At 46.6% G+C, this 21,817-nt stretch overlaps 2 protein-coding genes across 4 annotated transcripts in view; one reads left to right on the plus strand and one right to left on the minus strand.

Annotated features, from left to right (window-relative positions):
• On the minus strand, positions 1 to 18,868 carry ormdl3 (ORMDL sphingolipid biosynthesis regulator 3). 3 transcript variants are annotated; one of them, XM_034559116.1, is made up of 8 exons: positions 18,765 to 18,868; positions 16,605 to 16,759; positions 11,753 to 11,869; positions 8,896 to 8,991; positions 3,576 to 3,773; positions 2,689 to 2,892; positions 1,786 to 1,937; positions 1 to 161 (listed from the first exon to the last, which is right to left on the minus strand). In XM_034559116.1, exons 6-8 carry the CDS (start codon positions 2,860 to 2,862, stop codon positions 26 to 28), a joined length of 462 nt encoding a protein of 153 aa, XP_034415007.1. In that variant the 5' UTR covers positions 2,863 to 2,892; positions 3,576 to 3,773; positions 8,896 to 8,991; positions 11,753 to 11,869; positions 16,605 to 16,759; positions 18,765 to 18,868; the 3' UTR covers positions 1 to 25. The 3 variants fall into 3 exon arrangements, with proteins under 3 accessions (XP_034415007.1, XP_034415008.1, XP_034415009.1); XM_034559117.1 differs by lacking the exon at positions 8,896 to 8,991; XM_034559118.1 differs by lacking the exons at positions 8,896 to 8,991; positions 11,753 to 11,869; positions 16,605 to 16,759; positions 18,765 to 18,868 and adding an exon at positions 5,252 to 5,570.
• wnt3 (wingless-type MMTV integration site family, member 3) overlaps positions 11,756 to 21,817 on the plus strand; it is a 16,691-nt gene continuing 6,629 nt past the window's right edge. Inside the window, exon 1 of the mRNA XM_034559106.1 lies at positions 11,756 to 11,835. Within this exon, the coding sequence (XP_034414997.1) occupies positions 11,756 to 11,835 (80 nt within the window). The remainder of the gene's footprint in view (positions 11,836 to 21,817) is intronic.

Here is a 21,817-nt window from a genome sequence, read left to right on the forward strand (position 1 = left end):
GTGGGGTGGGGGGTGGGGGGGGTGGTCAGTACTTGTTAATCCCAAAGAGCCTCACGCCGTGCAGCTGGGGCAGCTTGGGGATGAGGACCGTGAGCAAGGACACCGTGTTGACCACGAAGTGGGCTCGGTCGTATTTGGTGTAGAAGCTGGTGAGGATGTACCTGAAATCACAGAAACAGAAGAAGAAGAAGAAGAAGAAGAAGAAGAAGAAGAAGAAGAAGAAGAAGAAGAAGTTATGATTACGAAGGGGAAGAAAAGGAGTAACAACAGCATCTGCATTCAGGAGGAACAGAACGAGGTCTTCAGCAAAGAAAATATCGAATTAAAATAAAAAGCTTCTTTTGTGTGTGTGTGTGTGTGTGTGTGTGTGTGTGTAAAAGTACTCACTGCATTATCACTCCTCTACCTATTAGCACACAGTATGATTATCATATAGCACGAGTTAGCTGGTGTGCGATCACTTTAAACAGGATATTGCAATGATAATAAGAAAACAGAAATAGACTTATGTTACTCAAAATGTATATTAGAGCTGCACTAATATTGTAAACCTATTATTCAACAACAGTTAGAATACAAACGTAGTGTATCTCCAAATAATGACATGTTTATAGTGTAAAGTTAAGACTTGAGTTAGCCCTTCAGAGCAGACCGGGACCTTTTTCTCTTAAAGAGACAGGCGCTAGAAACGGAGCGTTTCAACCAGAGGATGAAACGGGTCTATTCAGAGGGACAGTGTGAGAAAATTAAGTGCTTTCTGAACATTAAAGCTTGTAAACATGTCCCCCGCCCCCACCCCCCAAAAAAAGAACCTGAAAAATAAGCATCATTACGTCCCCTTTAATATCATTATGAACGTATTGAGTCAAGATGAGAACCGAGAATGTGATTCTGAAGCTCTTTACCCCGACACCAGGAAGTGGAGCACGGACCCCCGACTTGTTTCTGGTGAGTCAGTAAGGAGCTACAAAAGAGCTTTTCTTTCTTCTTCTTTTTTATTTGATGAAACGGCACCACCGAGGGAATGAAAAAGGTTTGCACATCCTGTTCTCAGAGTGAGACATGAAATAAATTTTAAAAAAGGCTCCCTGGAGACGTCCACACACAGATGTGCAGCTTTTTCCATCTGGAGCCTAGAGACTGACCGCCGGTCCTCCTCCTCCTCCTCCTCCTCCTCCTCCTCCTCCTCCTCCTCCTCCTCCTCCTCCTCCTCCTCCTCCTCTTCCTCCGGATTGTAAAACTAAAAATTGTGCACCTGCAAAAAAGCTGCCATAACTACAGTGTTCATGCCGAGCTGGCAAATCCACCCCAGGGAGCCGGAGAGCTTCCTGGAAACTGAACTCTGCGTTGTGCCTTTTTTGTTGTTAAAATAGTTTTAAAAAAAAAGATGAACTATGTATTGTGTTGCAGCACGCTAGCCAGCCAGCCCACCTGCACCTGGAGCTGCAGTTTCAGGTAAAAAAGCACCTCTTGATACTTAAGGCTTTACACACAATGTGTGAGAACCTCCTCACGCTGACATGTATTCCCACATGTATGGAAATGGCCGCTGCATTGACGCCTGTATGTCGCCAACAACCGACTGTCAAATCAATTAAAGAAATTAAATAATATCAAATTGAACCGGGTGAATTATACATAATATAAAACGCACACATCGAATAATAAATTAGAAAATAAAACAGAAAGCCTTTTGAAACTGAACTGAACTGTCCATGCCCCCCCTCCGCTCTCCTCCGCAGCTTTATAGTCATTTAATTCAGGGATTCGGAGCGGGCCACTTACAGGACGATCGGCGTGATGGTGAGGAACTTGCGCGACGCGGTGAACTGCACGCCGTAGTCCATCTGCTCCCAGTACGTCATGAGGCGAGCCTTGCCCTGGTCCGGGGTCTCGAAGGGCGTCCCCTTGACCGTGTGGAGGAGGAGGTACATGCACTGCAACCGGAGACGGAAGAAGAAGAAAAAAAAAAAGAGTGTGTTCTTGGTTTAGGGACCACGAAACAACAGGAAGCCCACAAGCAGCGGAAAGTTCAATATATAAAGAGGCTAACATGTAAGTGTGTCAGGAGTGAACCACGAACCGTAACATAAAAAGCTGTTTAGGTCGCCCAACCTAACTGTACCCCATGTTATTGTGACTAATGGAGCGAGAACGCTGCAGCCAACGGGCTCTTTTTGGCCTTTTGTCATTTTTAAATGTGTCCGACATCGCGACGGAAAGAACCCGGCATGCGTCATGTGACCTGTCGTGGAGAGATTGTTGAGTCGGCACAACAGAAGAGAGTCTAAAGATACGCTCGACGTCACGGCTGGTTTATTTAGAGATGTCAGAAGGAACAGGCAGATAAGAAAGAAGCAGGAGGGTCCTCTCCGTGACCCTTACGGTAACAACCTGAGCCTCGTCAGCGGCCTTCAGAGGACGTATTATTACTGTAAAACTGTACACATGAGCACCTTTCTTGTTCTTCTACATATTACCAGCTTTCTGTATAGTGTTTTCTTTTATATTCTGTATTTTTGTCACCCTTTAAAATGGGGCTCTCCGGGGGGGGACGCCGCAACTTCCTGTTCCCTTTCTTCTCAAACCTCAGCGCAGAGATGTCCATCCATCCGCTGACCCCAGTTGAAGCAACCCCCCCCCCCCCCACACACACACACACACACACACACGCGCACTCCCACTCACCAGATTGTGAATGAGGTTGGTGAGGGTCCAGACCGCGGGGACGCTGGCGAAGGGCACGCTGAGCAGGATGACGTGCAGGAGGCCGATGCCCAGGATGTAGGACAGCCACATGCCCCTGCTGTTCATCACCCGGGTGTTGGGGTTCACCTCGCTGTGCGCCGTGCCCACGTTCATGATGGCGGCGGCGGCGTGACTAAACGTCCGCTGTAAGACGAACGGAAAGAAAACTACGTGTGATTATCAAAAGACGGCAACTGCCTTTAATTATATTCAAAACCTTAGTTAAAATAATCTGTGTGACAGTAGCTTCTATTATATACATACACGTAATTATATTTCAGTAAACAATACCATTAAGATTGTCGTACATGTATCATATATCATATTTTATTACCTAACGTCAATCGAGTGATCAATACAACCTATTGATCATCAACATCGGTCACGTGTGCCGGTAACTCGCAGCTGAATAAAGTGATTCATCTGAATCGATGATGAAATTTAACGGGAACCCGCCAGCCAATCAGAGAGCAGTATTTTCTGTGGCCACACGGTATAAACGGAGCTGAGCAACTCGGGCTAAATTAAGATCCGAGTCCACGATTAAAACAATAAAGAATAACTGCACACAAGTCAGTATCTTCAACAACAACAACAACAACAACAACAACAACAACGGATTGACAAGAGTAAACAATGTAGCGCCCGGTCTTTTAAGTTGCCTACAATGTAACTATTCGAAACGTGGCTACAAAGAGCTACAAGTGGACTACCTAGCACTACAGGAGATACTATGGTATATAAATATATATAAATATACACACGCACATATATATACACACGCACGAGTGTTCATTCTAAGTGAGGAAATAAATCTTTATACTCACAGGCAGAGGAGAAAAAAAGATGGCTTCAACCCGGACCAGCGCGTCTCTAGTCCGTTATCACAGTCCGTGTCTCACCGATGCCTTCAGCCGTGTCACGGGTACGAGCACCGGGAGCACCGGGACACTGGCGAGGCTCCGGTGTTTCCATCGGTCTTCCGCTACCGTCTTTCAGGTCTCCCCGAGCGTGCTGCTTGAGCGCTGCGGGGTGGTAAAAAAAAAAAAAAAAAAAAAAAAAAAAAAAATGTATGTGTGCGTGCGCGTGTGTGTGTGCGTGCGTGCGCGAGCTCGTGTCGACACATCCACTCCCCTCGTCTTCCAGACAACAGCTGGTGGCAACACGGCGCGGCTCACGGTGTCGCGTCACCGCTGCTCGGTCTGCGCCGCCCCAGCGTTGCGAGTGAGTGGACCCCTTCACACCCGGCTGTGATTGGTTGCTGGGGTGTCACGTGGGCCTCCGGCTGGCCTATCGGTATTTAGTGCGTTTTTAAAGAACGTGGAGAGCGCACACCCACCCACCCACCCAGCCCCGCCCCCCTCCAGTGCAACGTCACAGCGGAGGCGGGGTCTGAGGAAACGGGCACGATTGACTGTTAACGGCAAAATAAAAATGTTTAAATGATGAATAATTTGTAACATTAAATATCTTTAAAAGAAAAATCTTTATAAACAATTAAAAAAATTAATGTTTAGGGTTTTTTCTTAACTATATGATTTGTCTAAAGAAAGTAAGTTAGTATATATATATATATATAAAAATATATATTTATATATAAAAATCATACATCATATACAAATACATATAGAAAAACATTTAAAAAATAAAATGTTGGTTTTCTCATCTATATGATTTTTCTAAAGAAAGTATATATATATATATATATATATATATATATATATATATATATATATATGTAGCTTTAACAAATATTTTTAGAAAAAAATGTCTATGATTATGATCCAATTTTTCTCTTACTTTTACAGCAAATGTATGCAATATTATGCAGTGCAAGCAATTTAACTCATGCATTCTTGCAATATAGTATGAAAAGGGCAAGACTAAGAGTACGCTGCCATGTTGGAGGCTCTGTGAATCTGTACTTGAAATGTTTACGTGAACACGATGCTAACACTGTGATGTTAAGCATTTAACACAAAGTACAGCTGAAGCTTAAAAGAATGCCAATAGGTCTGTAGGTATTTGGTCATAAACTCAACGATTGGATATATTGTTTGACCATCTATCCAATCGTTGTTGAGATATTTTCAGATCGCAAATGTCAACCTCGTGGTGGCGCTGAAGCCAAAGTCAGTAGGAATCATTCCCTGGACCATGTTTAAGTAAATGTCATGGCAAAACATCCAATAATCGTTGAAATATTAAAGTCTTGGCCCAAAGTTGCAGCTTGATCGACCCACCGACCGACATGGTTCTTCAGCTATAATTGAGATTCGGTTAGTAATTTATGTTTTCTCTCTCGTTTGATACCAAAGTCCAACCGAAGGCCCCGAAGTACCAGCGTCCCCGAGTAGAGAGGAGACCAAAAAACATAAAATTATCAACGGTGTCGTGTTCTCGACCCAAAGATAAGCCACGATACTAATTCAGGCCCGCGGTAGCCCGAGGCCAAAGGCGGTCAACTGTGTTCTACCGGCACGTGATGTTACACGACACCCACCGTTTCCAAGGATGAGTGGCACCAAGCAGGTTTTCGGCCCCGACAGCGGACTCCTCTTTGCGCTCGTGGGGGCCCTCGGGCTCCGTAAACCTAGAGCTCTGTTCATACGCCAACTGAGGATGACAGAGCCGTGAGATCACCACTGGCGCCGGATCAACGGCCGACACACGTCGACGACAACGGACCCTCGGGACCAAAAATGGTTGACGCCTCCCGGGGCGTCACAGCGACGGGACGTCGTCTGGATATCGAGGGACACAAACTTAAATGTCTTCAAAAGATACCAGGTGTGTCTGCGCGATGGAATGAACACAACCCACGGTCGGCCAACTGCTCCCGTCCAAAAAAAAAACACACTTCATTCAAACTCAGAAAAACAAGCGTCAACAAGTCGGGAGCCCTCGATATCGTGCAGTTTTTGCTGCAGCGCGATGCGAGATTAGCCGCGGACGGACGCGGAGCTGCACACCCACCGACTCACTCACCCACTCACGGATCACATGACTCTCCTGCAGGAGACGATGAATTCTGTGTCACTTCAACTACGTTTAGGCACTGGACGATTATAATAATAAAATTAAAATAAATAAGCCTTCTGAATTTACATCAGGAAGAATTTTACACGGAGGCATATCTGATAATTCATAAAACCTGTATCTAATTATTAGTAACTACAACTTTAATGCTGTACAGAACATGCATATATGAGGAGGACTGGATGCTTCTATATTTTCTAATTTAATGAACCTGCATGTTTCTGGTTGTGACATTACCTTTATAACCAACATTATATATCTTTGGTTGTAGCTCACGGTTTGTATTTATATTATTTGGGCTGCAAAAAAAACAATAGCTTTTAAATGTAACCAATAATGCACAAAATCCACTGTTTTATACGTGGAAGCTTCACACTCTGCTCCCGTTTTCTTTTACAACAATAAAAGATTTTGGAAAACAAAAGATGTTCTTACTAAGCTGCCGGAGGCGTCGACGAGTTCAAACTGACAGCAGATCAGATCCTGGATCCTGAACGCCGGAAGCTCAAATAAAAGTGCATCACTCTTACTTTGATCTTACGTGTGCGGAAAGCTTAAAGCTTTTTAAAACATTTTTTTTATTGGAATCTGCTGAAATCTGACAGACGGTTGTCTTCGCCGACTGATGGAGAACTCGACCGCGACCAATCGAGTCGTCGCGCCTCGTTAAACGTCGCGCCTCGTTGCTCTGGAGGCATTTCAAACGTGGGACCCGGTCTCCGGGCTTCTGGTTCTGGTTCGACCAGCAGGTGTCACCGTCTACACACTTTTTAAACTGCAGCACCTTTAAAACACGTCCGGTCCGGATAAAAAAAAGAAAAGAAAGGTAAAACATCCCAGCGATGCTCTCTGTGTTTCTGCTGCTACACGTTTGGTTTTTAAAAAATAAATAAATGCAAGTTTCTACATTGCTGCGCACTGTGAAGTCCATAAAAGTGTCTTTTCATGTAAAGAATAACGATAATTAACCAACAGACTGTGTTTGCCTGCCAAATTAATGCTTATGTCCTGATGCGTGTCCAACTGGCTCAATGACAACATATTTAATATTTATCTCATCTTAACGGTTTAAATGTGCAGAACTTCATGAGCGTTACAATATATACCCGTCTGAGAGGTATTTCTATTATTCTCACAAAATACAGGATCATATTTAGCACTTATTGTACCTTTTCACTCATATTCGCTGCTTTAATTTACTTAATTTCATTGTAATTGACTGTAAACTGTTATTTACTGTAAATTCCAGCACGACGGATGAATTCCCGCGCAGAGAAGCCAAAGAGGGGATTTGTTCAAATTCAACAAAGCTCATAAATATTATTGAAAATAACTAAAAAATAGTCCCGACTCGTTCTGTGAATCTGAAAAAGGGAATATACTACCTAATAATACAGAAATACTCAATAATGCGCTGGTTGTTTGTGGTCAGCGGCGTCGGGGCTCGTGGGGCCGGTGGAGGAGCGGCGTGTGAGCCGGGGGGGCCGGGGGCCGGGGTGGACTTGTGACCCGGGCAGACTTGGATCATAGCCCCGCTGGAAAAGGCTGACGCAAGGGAGTCCATTATTGCCCCCGGAGGAAGCTGAGGATTAGAACACCAAAGAATTTCAATAAAAGAAGTGTCTGTTTGGGGGACGGGGAGGGGCAGAAGGATGGTGGTGGTGGTTTTGGGGTTTGGGGGTGGGTCCCCCTCATTGTCCCAACAGTGATTGAGAGCAAGAGGAGGGGAGTGGGACGGCATTGTGTTCGCAGCTCCTCTGAAGAAGGTGGTTATTAGGGGGGTTGGCTAAGGAGGGGTGAGGGGAGGCTGTTGACTCTTCATCTTGTGTGAACACAAAGTCTCTGGCGTGTAGCCCTCTTCTGTCCCCTCTCCGTCCCGGACTTCCCTTGTTTACGAGTGCCATGAATTCTGTCCCCTATCTCGGGGGGACCCCCCCACAACCGCCTCTAACCTGCGCCGCCGCACATTGTGGGGGGCTTAAGTGCCCTTTAATTAGGCCGCCTCAGTGTCCGGCTGAAGGCCGCTGAGGGTTTTAGGCTCTTTTTCCCCTCCGAGCGGCTCACACAAGCCGAAAGGGATGAAGTGTTTGCCGCTCTAATGAAAAAAAAAAAGAAGGTTTATTTGGGGGGGGGGGGGGGGGGGGGGAAGAAGAGAAGAAGAAGAGCTCCTTGTCGTCTTTGTCCCCCGTCTTAAAAAGTCCTGACAAAAGGCGGTGATATTATCCCCGACACTCTCCCATTTCCAGGACGCATTAGCGAGGTGAGGCGGCGAAGGAGGCGGGGCCTCTCGTGACTTACAAACTTCCCCCGAGCGAGAAAAAAAAAAAATAAACGCTTTCCTGCGCCGCCCCGATTTATATATTATCGCTGGTTATCTGGTTATCAATATATTCGTCGATCAAAATCTGCTAAGTGGTCGTAAAAAAAGAAGCTCATTTTTGTCATGGAGGACATTTATTTATTTATGTTGCAACAGCAACATAAATAAAAGAAATCACAGGATCCGAAGCATTAAAAAAAGAGGGGAGGGGGGGTGGGGGGGCCAACAGAGTCACTGGGAATTTGCCTGGCAAAATGAGTAATTCCTGGATGCCCCCTTTTGTGTGAAGAGCTTACGGTGAAAAGGGGACGGAGGCAAAGGGAAGGATATAAACATGGGAGCAAGGGAAATAAAGGCAAAAGGTGGAAGTGAATGAGAGGGATGAAAAGAAGCCTGTGAAGGGGAGCATGGGGCGGGATCGGGGGGGGGGGGGTTCAGAAACGCTACACCCCCAGTGTGTGTAGATACCCTCCTAATCCTGGTTTTATTGGCTGCCTGTGTCCATGCCATGCTGGTCGGATTGAGAAGTGGAGGGAGGGGAGGTGGGTGGGTGTGGGGGGGGTGAACACATGTCCTTCCTTTGTGGTAATGCGCTGATTAGGCCTGAGAAAGAGCCGTAACCAGGTCCGGCTCTTTTCTCAGGTCACCGTAGAAACCGGCCCGGTAGGGGACCGCCGTGTGTGTGTGTGTGTGTGTGTCACCCCCCCCCCCCCCCGACACACACACACACACACACACACACACACACACACACACACACACACACACACACTCGCCTGTGCACCTACCGATGCAGACACACGCAGGTCGAGGCCTTCCTTTTTTTTGCACGACTCGCGCCGCCACGTCGACTCATTTCAAGACCGGCCTCCAAAGTTCTTGACCTTAAAAAAAAAAAAAAAAAAAAATTAAATAAACGTAAAATCGGCGTCGCCGTTTCCAGACGGTTCGTGTCGCACTTCGTGCGGCCTTGGAAGTCGGGGTGATTTTTTTTATTTTTTGGTACAATGTAGAAGACTCCCCACCACGACCGGCAGGAGAGCGATTCATACAACTTTCACAAAGATATCCATCAATTACTGTCACATTTAGGGGCTCGGAGGAACCCCCCCCCCCCCCCCCTCCCTTTTCTCCTTCCTCTCCAACAGGGCGGTGGGTCGAGTGCCGCTCAGGTTCCCCATCTTCTTTGTTAAGGAGGAATAAAACACAGAAGGGTGGGGGGGGGGGGCACTCCACCGGTGACCTCTAGACTGTGGTCACCGCGCTCTGGTCCCTGCGGTGGGCAACGGGGTCTCCGCTCCCAGCCCCTGCTGAGCGACCTTCCAGCCCCCTCGCTCTCTGGAGGTCCTCGGCTGAGACCGCTGCCCCCCCCCCCGTCAACAACTTTGTCTTAATTTAATTTAATAAATGTAAAAAAAAGTTTTAAATCAATTCAGGGTGGCATGATAATAATGTTGTATTTTAATATCGATTATTAGAGTTGATTGTTTTTGTTTTTTAAATAAATAAACATCAGTAATGTGAATATAATAACTAAATGGGTAAATAATAGTTCAGAAAAATCACATAATTTTACTGTAACGCTGCCTTTAAAATCACTTATTCCATTTTACAATATAACCATTAAAATACGTAGTTTTTGTGCTAGAAATTACGACTTCAACCAACGCAGGTTTCCAATGTCTGTAACTGCGTTTGAATCAAAATCAAATCAGGATGAAATCAATAAAACTTTATATTATGAGCTTCCTCACTTGGAAACAGATCTCTCCAGAAGGCCGTCTTCCACATGGCAACACACACACACACACACACACACACACACACACACACACACACACACACACACACACACACACACACACACACACACACACACACACACACACACACACACACACACACACACACACACACACACACACACACACACACACACACACACACACACACACACACACACACACACTCAGTTCGTCCATCATCTGCTTTAAATAAATGTGTTTCCAATGATATTCGGCGACTTTAGACTCAAAGTCTCGTTCGCAGAAGAACGTTTTTTTTTTCTTTTTAATAAAACACGTTTGTGCTCATTTAACGTCACACACGAGTCCTGAAATCCAACGAGGACAACAACTTTCTTTAAATAAATATATTCTGTGAAGTTCGAACTTTACACCGACTTTACCCCCCCCCCCCCCTTCATCACTGGTTTCGCTCCCCGATGATAAACCCAGAAGATCGTTATCGCGACAAGCGTCTCCGTTTGATCTCCGGGCATCTCGTTTGTATCCGCCCCGATCAGTTTCCTTGTGTGTGTGTGTGTGTGTGTGTGTGTGTGTGTGACAATCAAACACACTGCTTACTGCAGGCTAAGTCCATCACAAGTGTCCCACCCTCCTCCTCCTCCCTCCCTCCCTGTCCCACGGCTGCTCGCCCCCCCCCCCCCCCCCCCCCATCACAATGACAATAGTGCCGATGTAAAAAATGTGTGTCGCCTTTGGGCCGCCAGGAGCACACACACACACACACACACACACACACACACACACTGCATGCCTGGCGCGGCCACCGCCGCTCTTTATGGCTTTATTGTGTGTCCCCCCCCCACCCTTTTATGTCCCCCCCCCCCACCCGTCGGGGTGGGCGGGAACAACAATTTAGAAAATTCACTGTATCTAGGTGTGTGTGTGTGTGTGTGTCCCGTGAGTATGCGTGTGTTGACGTGTGTGTGTGTGTGTGTGTGTGCACAGTATTCACGTATATCCGGATCAATTAGTCAGGGCGCAACCCCTAAAAAAATCAATGTGTCAACATGTACGTCAGCCCCCCCCCCCCCCCCCCCTCCTTTCATCCCTCCCTACCTAAACCCGGGACTTTTCCTTTTTCCTTCTCTTCTTCTTCATCCTCTTCTTCACACATGAAACAAGTTGAGTAACAACTCTACCTTTTCTTCGCGTGTCCCTCCCCATACCTCTCTCTCTCTCATTCCCCTCCTCCCTCCCCTCTTTTTCACTCTTTTCCTTTCTTTTCCACATTACCAGGGGGTGGCGTGTGATTGACAGATGGGAACAGAATAATAATTCTTTTTTTTTGTAACCTAAGGCCATCTTCTGTGATTGGCTTGCCAGCTGACATCTCCAAAAAACCTCACCCCCCCCCCTTTAATATTGGGCCTGTGGATGAGGCATCCTGAGGGAGAAAAAAGTAGAGAGAGAGACAGAGAGAGAGAGAAGATATCTACCTTAGGGAAGAACCTCAGAGAGAGGGAGGGAAGGAGAGGACGGGTAGGAGTGTGTGTGCATGTGTGCGAGAGACACTTATTCTCTTAACTACTAGGAGACAGACACACTTTTCCTGGCCCGACTCAAAGAAAAGGGGGGAAAACAGGAGGAAGAATCTTTTTTTTTTCTTTCATTCTTCTCTCTCTCTCTCTCTCTCTTAATATCGTTTTAAATCTTCTTCCCTCGTTCAACAAATCAAGCTGCCCTAAAGCGTCTCTTCTTCCTGGAAACTCTTCTTCACTGCTGGAAGCTCCATGTATTGATCCGTGGTTTCTTTTTTTTTTTACCTTCTCTCTCTCACACACACACACACGCACGCACACACACACACACACACACACACACACACTACAAGGCTTACCTCATGGATTTGTATCTGATTGGATATTGGATGTGCGTGTGGCTGTCCAGCTCGCGGGTGCTTGGAGGCTATCCCATCTGGTGGTGAGTACAAAATCCACAGTTTCAGCATCAGACCCTGTGAAGAGAGGGAGAGAGAGGGGTTGTTGTTGTTGTTGTGGTTTTTTTAGGTTGGGGGGGAGGGGGGGGGGGGGGGGGCAAATTATAATTTTCTGAGTGTGCACTTTCAGTTGACTGCGTGGAAAGAAATGTTCTCCGGCCCAGTCCAAAGAATCTTAACCTCAAATACTAGCGTAACGGAAAAGGCTTGCTCGCCCCCCTCCCTCACACACACTCACACACACACACACACACACAGATCCATTTATCACATTGGCGTATGTTGTGATGCGAAGATAAAAAAATAATAAAACAAAAATAAATAAATGTGGGAAACGCTGAATGATTTTTTTTTTAAAAAGACAAAAAAAAAAAAAAAAAAAAAAAAGGTATTTCCCTTCTTTTTTCTTTTTTAAAGAGAAAAGGAGCGAGCGGTTGCCATGTCGATACGACTTGTCAAACAACTCGCAAAAGGCACAACGGTGCCGGTCCGCGAGACCAGTCGTTATTTTTTTTTGGTGAATCGTGGATATCGATAAACTCAAAAACAAAAAAGTCCCGTTTCGATACCGCGGACCATGTCATTTTTTATTTTTTATTTCTTTTTTAAAACACGCCGTGGATCGAAATCTGAATTCTTTTGGTTTATTTTCTCTCTTTCTTATATATATATATATTTTTTTTTTTTGGGGGGTGGGATGCATAACATGCAACACAAAATCGTTGTACGCATATACATATTTTTTTTATTATACATTTTGCGGTGTGCCACAGGGTATCAGCTGCTATTAAATTAATCAGAGTTTTTTTTGTCTTTAAAAGAGTTAAGCATATCATTTTGCTTTTCAATCGTACCACAATCCCCCCCCCCCCCCCCGTCCCCCCCTACTCTACGGATTTGTCAGGAGACAATATGTTAAACCCTGCAGCGTTTTTTTAAATTCTTTGTTAAATTATCCCTTTTGGCACCCTGCAACTGAAATGTAGAGGTTGTTCATCTCATTACAGATTCAGCTACATTGCAGGCTGCAGCTGACCTCATCGCTCCTTTTGTAACATAAAGCTTCTAATTTTGGAGATCTTCTTTTTTTTTTTGCGTAGGCGAATGACAAAGCTCTTTTGGCTCGCGACACAATACTTGTCAGAGCTACTGCTACTTTTTTTTTTTTAGTAGCCCCCGAACTAGCATGCGGTCCCAAAACCCGTGGCGCTGTCCAAACCGCGAAAGCATCTTCTGGTTTCGTTTACAGAGCAGGCAGCTGCCAAGCTCACGGGCCACAGGGCTGGAGTGTGAATGGCAGAGAGGATTTTACACCCACTGCTGGCTTCGGCAGCACCCGTCAGACAAGGGTGACAAAAGAGCCTGGGATCCTCTGTGTGTGTGTGTGTGTGTGTGTGTATTACCTGCAGCTGTTCTGTTCAAGGAGCTTACGTGACACCGGTATAATGTCCCCCCCCCCCCCAAACAATGCGCACCGACCTTTTGATTTGGTTAACATGTTTTTTAGTTTTTTTTGAAGAGCCGTGGCTCCAGGTGACCCCAGGGTGCAGGTGCTGAGGAATGGGTGTCAAACCTGCGCTGTCAGTGGCATCGCCCCGGGGTGTCGAACACCCCCTAAAAAAAAAAACACAAAAAAACCAGACAAAATGAGGTGGTGCGTCAAAACAAGAGAGGGTGCAGAGTTTCAGCGAGGGCCCCCCCACCCCCCCCTCTAGGGGCGACGACTTCGCCCATAAATCCTGCAGCCGAGGACGGGCTGCTGCAGGGGAAGAGCGACTGCTTTTATGCCCGGCTTTTTTTTTTTTTACAAGACGGGGGGGTGTTGAAAAACAAAACAAAAACAGGGGCATAAATAACTCGGGCGATATGCACGTACGCACGTTTACGAAGATGAGGTGCAGCGGGAGAGGCATAGCGAAGTAATGAGGTGGGTTTGGAGAGGAGGCGAGACGGGAGCACTGAATCGCCCTTTTGTTGTTTTTTTTTTTTGGGGGGGGGGGGGGGGGGAACAAGCAATTTTGCACGACACGGGTAAAAAAAAAACAACAAAGTTTTGAAAGAATTCGTGACGGCTTAAAGGCTTCTTTTTTTTTGCCGTGACTCCACAGGTCCCACGGTGCCTCCGTCCAATTATCTGCCAACGGCGCGCATGAAAAAATATCTGTTGTTGGACTTATTGCCGTGCATTTAAAACCCCCGCGCTTTAATAATAATAAAAAAAAAAAAAAGAATAGCCATGAACCCGAAGCCGAGGGCGATGACATCATCATACTCTTATCAGAGCACAAGAGCATTGCGTCACAGGCTTTTAAGCCCGTCGCTCACGCGGTAAAGTTTTGTTTTTTTAAATGCTTGAGATTACTTGCAGATCATCACGGGGGAGCTGAGACGGACACGTTGAATTAGTTCACTTCCACTCAGGTGAGACCAAAGCAAGAGCAGACCTGGGGTCAGGAGCGACCGCGTCTGAACACTTGTACAGGAATTAAAAGATATAAAACACTGTCGGCCGTTCGCGTTCGACATCTTTTAATTAAAATGTGGAGCGGGCACAATCCCTAAATACGGCTTCCTGATCAACATTGTGTTTTTGCCGTTTTGAAGGACTACTTGTGTGTGTGGGGGGGGGGGTTGGGAACCCAATAAAAACCAGTGGGCGCACCTCTAGAAGCCATCTAGGTTTTCCCCCAAACTGCCCAGTCTACACGCACAGACCTTTCCCAGTTCAACCTGAGCGGCTTAAAATGGGGCTCTAGAGTCCATCTCCGGGTCTCAGGAATGTCATTATCTGACTGTGACCCCCCCCCCCCCCCCCCCCCCTTTCCAATCTCCAATCCAATCTCCAACCCCCCCCCCCCAAAAAAACCCGACCGTTGGCAAAAGGGATCACTTAAATGATTCTTACTGCGGGGAAAAGATCAAGGATGTTCGGCTTTTATTCTCACCGCTGGAGAGAAGAGCAGCAGAGTCCAGAAGAATGTCATTCACGTGAAACGTTAGGGCTCCGTTGTGATTGGCCGAGAGCCGGAGTGGGGACTTTGTGTGTGTGTGTGTGTGTGTGGGGGGGGCTCGAAGCCAAAAAGAGTAAACGTCTCCACGGAAAATGACACGGAGGGATGTAAATTCTTCAAAAACACGTCTTTTTAATATGTTGATCTTTTAAAAAAAGAGAAAATTTAAAAAAAGAAAGCGTTGCCGATCACAACGGCCAATGGGTGCGTGAGCTCATGTGCCGACTCAGCCGTCAGCAGGCCGGGCGACGACATCGTCCAGTCGGGCTGCAGCTACAGGCGGAGAGGGGTTCAAAGGGAGGAGTGGCATTTCAAAGCGAGTTTTCTAATCTTCAAACGCTATCAGAGGACGGCGAGCTCTTGTAGGAAATGAAAAAGTCCCCCCCCCCCCCCCTCGTTGCACAGCTATTAGCCGCACTAAAACACAGGCCAGGGCAGTTCCTCAAAGGGAAGAAACGACAACGCCCCCCCCCCCGGGGCAAAGAGATCGTTAGGGGACACGTGTGGGGGCACACACACACACAAACACACACCTTATTTAAAGTCTTCATTACCTGGCTGGATCTCACCTGCATGGCTCGTTAGAGAAGGTGAATTATGAGCAGAAAGTCATTTCTCTGACACACGGGGGGGGGGGCGTTTGGCTGAAATACGACCTGTATTTCAGCCAAAAGGGCCTCGGGGTCACCGGCCGGGTCGACCAGGCAGCCAATCAGGAGGCAGCGAAGGACGATCAGTCGACGAGAATTTAGGCGTCGGTCAACATTTCATCGACACACACAAACAACGATTGCGCAATTGTTGCCAAAATCAAAATAAATATATTGATTTTGGAGGGCAAAATATTTATATTGCTCCTTTTATTTGGAATGCATTTTGCACAGAAACAAGTAACACACAGTTTATTAATACTCCTCCACACTTTCGGGAAAGCTGCGCGCACAGCGGCATCCAAAAAAAAGCTACGCTAACACGTGTTGATCGCCCCCTGGTGGCTGGTTGATTTGATACGCTGCAGATAGAGAATGTTAAACATAAATATCACAGTTTAAGTCATTTGATTGTGGGAAAATGTATTAAATGTGCAGCCCAATAAGTATCTTTTTTTTTTAGTTTTTTCCCCAATACTAGTGAGGAACTGATACTGAACCCTTTTATTTTTCATTTAACAAGCAGCCGAACAAAAAAGTTCCCTAAATGTATCAAATTTTTGTCAAAAATGTGATAAATGATCAGGTCAAAGAATACGTGAACCGGATGTTTCGATGCCACCTTTTTTAAAATTTGGTACATTTCAGCGTGCACCAAAAAAATAAAATAAAAAAAGCGTTGATGCACGACAGCCAGATCTACCGAGGGGACACAAACGGGGGAAAAGGAAAACGCAATAACACGACACTCGGTTTCTTTAAGACAAAACATATCTGCAGACCACAGAATCCACCGCGAGTTCTGATTTGCGTGTAGGACGAATCACGGCCGACGGTCCGAGCAGCAGGGCCGACAAGCTGAACCCTAATGAGCGGTGGATAGGGGAGGGGGGTGGGGACGACAATGCACCGTTTGAGTTGTGGTTCATTCTCACACACACACACACACACACACACACAGACCCCCCCTCATTCAAACAGGCTCGGTACGAACGGATGAGCCTCTGTCGTGACGCACCGGGACGCCGAGCATTCGTCAGCTTCTGCTGCTCTCGGTTGTTTTTCTTCTGACGCGCAGGTTCACAAGTTTACCTTCTTCTTCTTCTTCTTCTTCTTCTTCTTCTCTCCGTCTGCATACTTGTGACTGCAGGGGCTCCTTGTCCCAACTCCACACTCGGTGCAGCAGTCTGCAGAGTTTCGGGGGGTTCCTGTCATCTTTTTTATCTGATCAGCCAGGAGCTGTCGGACTACAAATCAAAAGTGTGCCAAAGAAAGAGAGAAAAAAGAAAAAGGGGGAAGACAACAGAACACAGACAGGGGAGCTTTTCGCATTCCAGCCTCCGCCAGGAAAAGTCCCCATCCTCGGGCGAAGCCGGCAACTTTTCCTTGGCCCACTTACTCTCTTTCGAGTGTCTCTTTTGTCTCCCTGTGGGGACTCTGCTGTTTTGAATCCGCGGATGAAATTCTGACGCCGATGTTCTCGACGCCGCGAGTCGTCCCCCCCCCCCCTCTCTGACTGCGCCGCCGAAAAAGGGCCTTCGCTTAGCGCCGCGGCCTCCGGGCAACTCTGACATATAGGGAGGTGAATTAGAGGTAGATTGGAGTTTAATGCAAACAATATTCTCGCAGTCTGTTTTTTTTTACCCTCACAGACGAGGTGACAGAATGCACTCAGGACTTCAGGCGCAAACTTCTCGGCACAAGAGAACTTTATTAATTTATCTTTTAATGAAATAAGTTAACTTGTACCGACGTGCGCCGGGAGCGACCGTCCGGCGATAACGGACAAAAATACATCGGAATGCGATAGCGTTTTAATACGGGTGACTGAAACTGGAGGCTTTGGATTTCCACGAGAACACGACGACGTGATTTAAAGACGGGAAACGCTTAGTTTTTTTTTCGCATCCAATCTTAGGCACTTTAAGCCCCTCCCAAGAGTCTCCCAGTCTGCTCTGATTGGCTGAATTTGACATTCAATATATAGCCCCTAAATCCTGAGATTTGTTGCACACAATATCGTAGTTACTGTAATACATCGTCGCATCCAAGTCCCCTCTCGAACCCGAGAGCCCGGATAGTGTTCCATCTTTGAATCACGTCGTTACGCGTCAGCAGTTTTCAGCATGTCCTGCAACGCAATTAACCATTTTTAAAACAATGTTTGCCCAGAAGGAGCAACGCAAACCCAAAAAGGCATCCCCGCCTCTTGCCGGTATCCGAGCTAAGCGACGACCTCGTTGGGAGTAAAGGAACTTTACAAGTAGCAACACAGCCGTGTGGTTCACTCTGCCTTCACACACGCATGCAGGTTTCCATGAATCTTCGAAACAGCGCCTGAGGAAGAGTGCACGGAGGGATGAATTGTGACAGGCTCTCTGATCCCTCGCTCTTCCTCATACTTTGGTCGCCACTTTCAACGCTCCAATTTGTTCTGAGCTACGAGCCACTAAAAGCTTCAGTCACAGCAACACGAGTCTAAAAACGTGTTTCAGATGTTCTTTACCAGCTGGAAACAGACGAGTGAACTCTACTCAAGTCCAGTTTGGAGATATTCATACTTCACTTGAGTATTTACAATATTTTTGTTGTACTTTTCACTCCACTGCAGTTATTTAACAGCTATATTTACTTAGACTTTAACGCACACAAATTATACAATGTGCATTGTATGTTTAATTAAATGATCCAACAGTACGGTATTAGCTGCACCGCAACCAGCTTAAAATATTACTTATTTTGAATAACCATCACCAATTCTGCAACAAGTACATTTTGCTAATAAGTATTTCTGATTAAAAACAATATTAAATGCAGGACTTGTAATTCAATATATATTTTTTTTTTTTGCTGACATACAAGAGCTGAGACTCAGAGGAGCAAAATCGTATTTTTACGTAACTTACGTCCATTCACGGTAACCTTACGTTAGTGACGTGGGTGCGCGAGCGCATTGAGGAGACGGACAACGCCATGAAACACCGTTTTTACTTAAATATAAAAAGTACTTACCGACGTGAAGCACGCGGAATGATGTAAAGGTATGTTAGAAACGATTTACGCCAACTGACGTGTCGCATTAATTATCTTTTTTTAAATTTAAGATAAAACGTGATATTGAAATAAAACAAAGCTAACGTTTAATGCTAACTTAGCTAACGTTAGCTCTTTTTCCCCGTCTTTCTTGAGGCTAAATACAAAAGGTTCACAAGTCATATGATAATAAAAGAAAAACGTTTCAGGAACACTTACAAGTGTTTTAAAGACGTGCGCAGATTCCTCAAAGACTCTTCTGACGTTATCCAATTAAAAAAACAAAGATGATGATACGTGAACCTGTTATCCACAAAACGGCCAAAGATGGCCGCCGGAAGTGACGTAGGACTCGTTTTTCGTCCGCAAAATGTCTATTTATTGTAATATATGAAAATATACAATTACAGTAAATATCATTGACATTATATATATATATATATATATATATATATATATATAATTGTTCTGAATAATATAAATAAAAAGAGTAAAATGTTATAAGCAGAGTGACTTAAAAAACAATATGTACAACTTTAATGACGATAAAAAAGCATGAATTTACCCCACAAAGTGATGACCTGTCACAATGTCGAGTGTGCGGAGCTTTTTGCCATGTTATGCTTGTGCACAGTACTCAAATTGTATGGGGGTCTGGGCTCAAAACGTTGTAAAGGGATAATAAAATAGGGTTAGTAGAATAAATGAACTTTATTCTCCTCACTTAACAGATGGGCAACAACTCTGACGAGGTGCATCGTGGATGACATGAGCGTAGAATCTGAGCACCTGACTTTTGATGAATGAGGCACCCGGCATCCTCCTGGATATTACACGGGACACCCGGTCGTGAACTTCCGTGGGCCAGAGGGAGTCAGTTCAGGTGTCGTGTTCTGCTCTACAGGTTCAGAGGGTCACCTGGTGCTTTTTTTGTGTGTGTGTGCCTGTGGACATATAGAGGCTGTCACACAAAGGGGGAAAAAAAGCCCATCTGTGCACAGACATGTGCTACACACTGACCCCTTGCAGCGCAGCAGACCTCCCACAATAACAGCTGCAACACGTTTCTGTCAGTACAAGAAGTAAAAACAAACAAACATGCCGCCACCTCCACTTTTCAGAGGTGATTTTTTTATTTCACTGGCGGGTGGTTAAGTCAGAAGTTTTTATTTGTGCTGTTGACGGGCGTGTTGCAGTCAACGATTGCGTGAGTATCGGCGAGGTGTGTGTGTGGTGGCATCCCTTTTTGTTTTCCTAGCGGCCCCGTCATACTTTCACATCAGCTCGGTTTAGAAAAAAACTGAGAAAAAAAACCCAAAACCGAGCCGTAAACACCCCTCCACCCCCCACCCCCCCCCCCCTCCAAACCAAACCCCCCTACCCCTCAGGCCAGTAGAGGCCCCATACGGACCTGCCCGGGCATGCACCTGCCAAGCCCTGCCGCTCCGCTGCTGCTCTGCATGCTCGTCTCGTCCCCCTACAGCGGATTCCCCCGGCGTTCTGCCTCTGCGGAGGTCTGCTGCGTCTGCTGCGTCTGCTGCTGCTGCTGCTGCTCCCTCGCTCGGTTGAGACACGTTGCTCGTGGCTTCCCAGAAGTGCAGGCGAAGCGGGCAGGATCAGCGTGGGCTCACATGTGGCCTGTGTGTGCGTCTGTGTGTGTTTGTGTGCGTCTGTTTGCACGATAGGCCTCGTAAAACCCCTCAGGGTTAAGACTCTCATTAGCCCCCAGCCAAAAAAAAAAAGAGATCCCCTTTCATCTCATCTGTCCGTATTGGATCAAGTGAGGCAGATCCTCTGCAAACAAAGACAAATAGGCTGGTGGATTCCGAGCCTGTAGTCTAAACATGCGATGTCCACCACAAAGTCCCATGCGGTTAGCTATAATTGATCCCATCCCCCCCAAAAAAATCCCAACATTCGCTGGCAAAAGCCGGTATGCCGGAGCGGTGGTTAAGCGGTTCAGCTCTCCTGAATGCACGGCGGTATCTCACTTGGGGTGGGAGAGACCCACCGATGTTGCTGCAGAGCACGTGACATCGGTGGGGTGGGGTGGTGGGGGGGGGTGTTTCGAACTCGAGCTCCTCGTGTGCAAAGGGGGCATCGCTCCCACTCCGGGTCCTCCCCACGGCTCGGAGATTAATGGGCAGAAACCCACGCTCGCAGACGGTGTAATTAAAGGGCCCTTAGTCACTCAAGTCACCAGACGGGGGGGGGGGGGGGGGGGGATGAGCTAATGTGGCCGCGTCCTCCGCTTCGGTAAACTCGAGACGAGAATATGAACGAGATTGATGAGCGCTATCGGATTACCGCATGGGAACGTCAAATTGGGCAAAAACCGCATTTTTTTTTTAATAAATGTTTGAATTATTGAGTTGAATTTGAAACGAGATACCCCCCCCCCCCTCTCCCCCCCTCCATCATGCGTGGCGACGTAACTGTGCTACTCGGACGCGGCTCCACCGAAACCCAACAACTGTTTGTGCGTCGGGGGTTTTTACGAGGAAGCCAAGCGGCTTTCAACCGATTGTGTGATATGTTCCATTACGCCAGTTGTAGAAAGCCAAAACACCTGGCATGTTTCAGGGTGTCGTGATGCCACCTGAGATCCAAAACATGATTGGGGGGGGATACCGAGTGGCGCTCTGATGTGATCGGCGTCAATTGTTCCCCCGGTGACCCCAACGCCACGTTGTCCGCCATGCAGACGCAGCCCAACACATCTATTGTGAAGCGATCAGACCCCTGGAGAACGCCCCCCCCCCCACCGACAACCCTCGTGGAAGAAAAGAAGAATCCCTGCGTGGTTTCGTTTGAGCTTGTCGTCGTGAGAATCGTGTTAAAACACGGACGCGGAAAAACATGTTGTCTCTCCCTCTCGCAGACTTTTATTTCAAGAGAAATACAAAGCAATTAAAATTAATTGCCCCAAATGAAACTGTAATGGTTTCTGGCATCGCGAGCTGATCTCGGCTGTCTCGTCGTGGGGGGGAGGGGGGGGGGCACGCATGGGCACACATGCACAAGGCGCATATCTTCTTCTTTTTTTGGGGGTCATTTTTGATCAAAATCAGCTGCAGAGGAGGAAAACCGCAAATCAGGGATGGAGCTGCAGAGGCAGGTGTTTTATTGAAGGGGGAGTCGGGGGGCGGGGGGGGGGGGGGGGGGCTTTCCCCAAGCAGACAGGTTCTTGTGTGTTATCTGTTAGATCAGATCTGTGTATACTAACAAGTGGAAACACTTGAAGAGCCAGAACTAATAGCTTGTATCCCTGC

Source organism: Cyclopterus lumpus, chromosome 19, assembly GCF_009769545.1.
Source record: "Cyclopterus lumpus isolate fCycLum1 chromosome 19, fCycLum1.pri, whole genome shotgun sequence".
Lineage (NCBI taxonomy): Eukaryota > Metazoa > Chordata > Actinopteri > Perciformes > Cyclopteridae > Cyclopterus > Cyclopterus lumpus.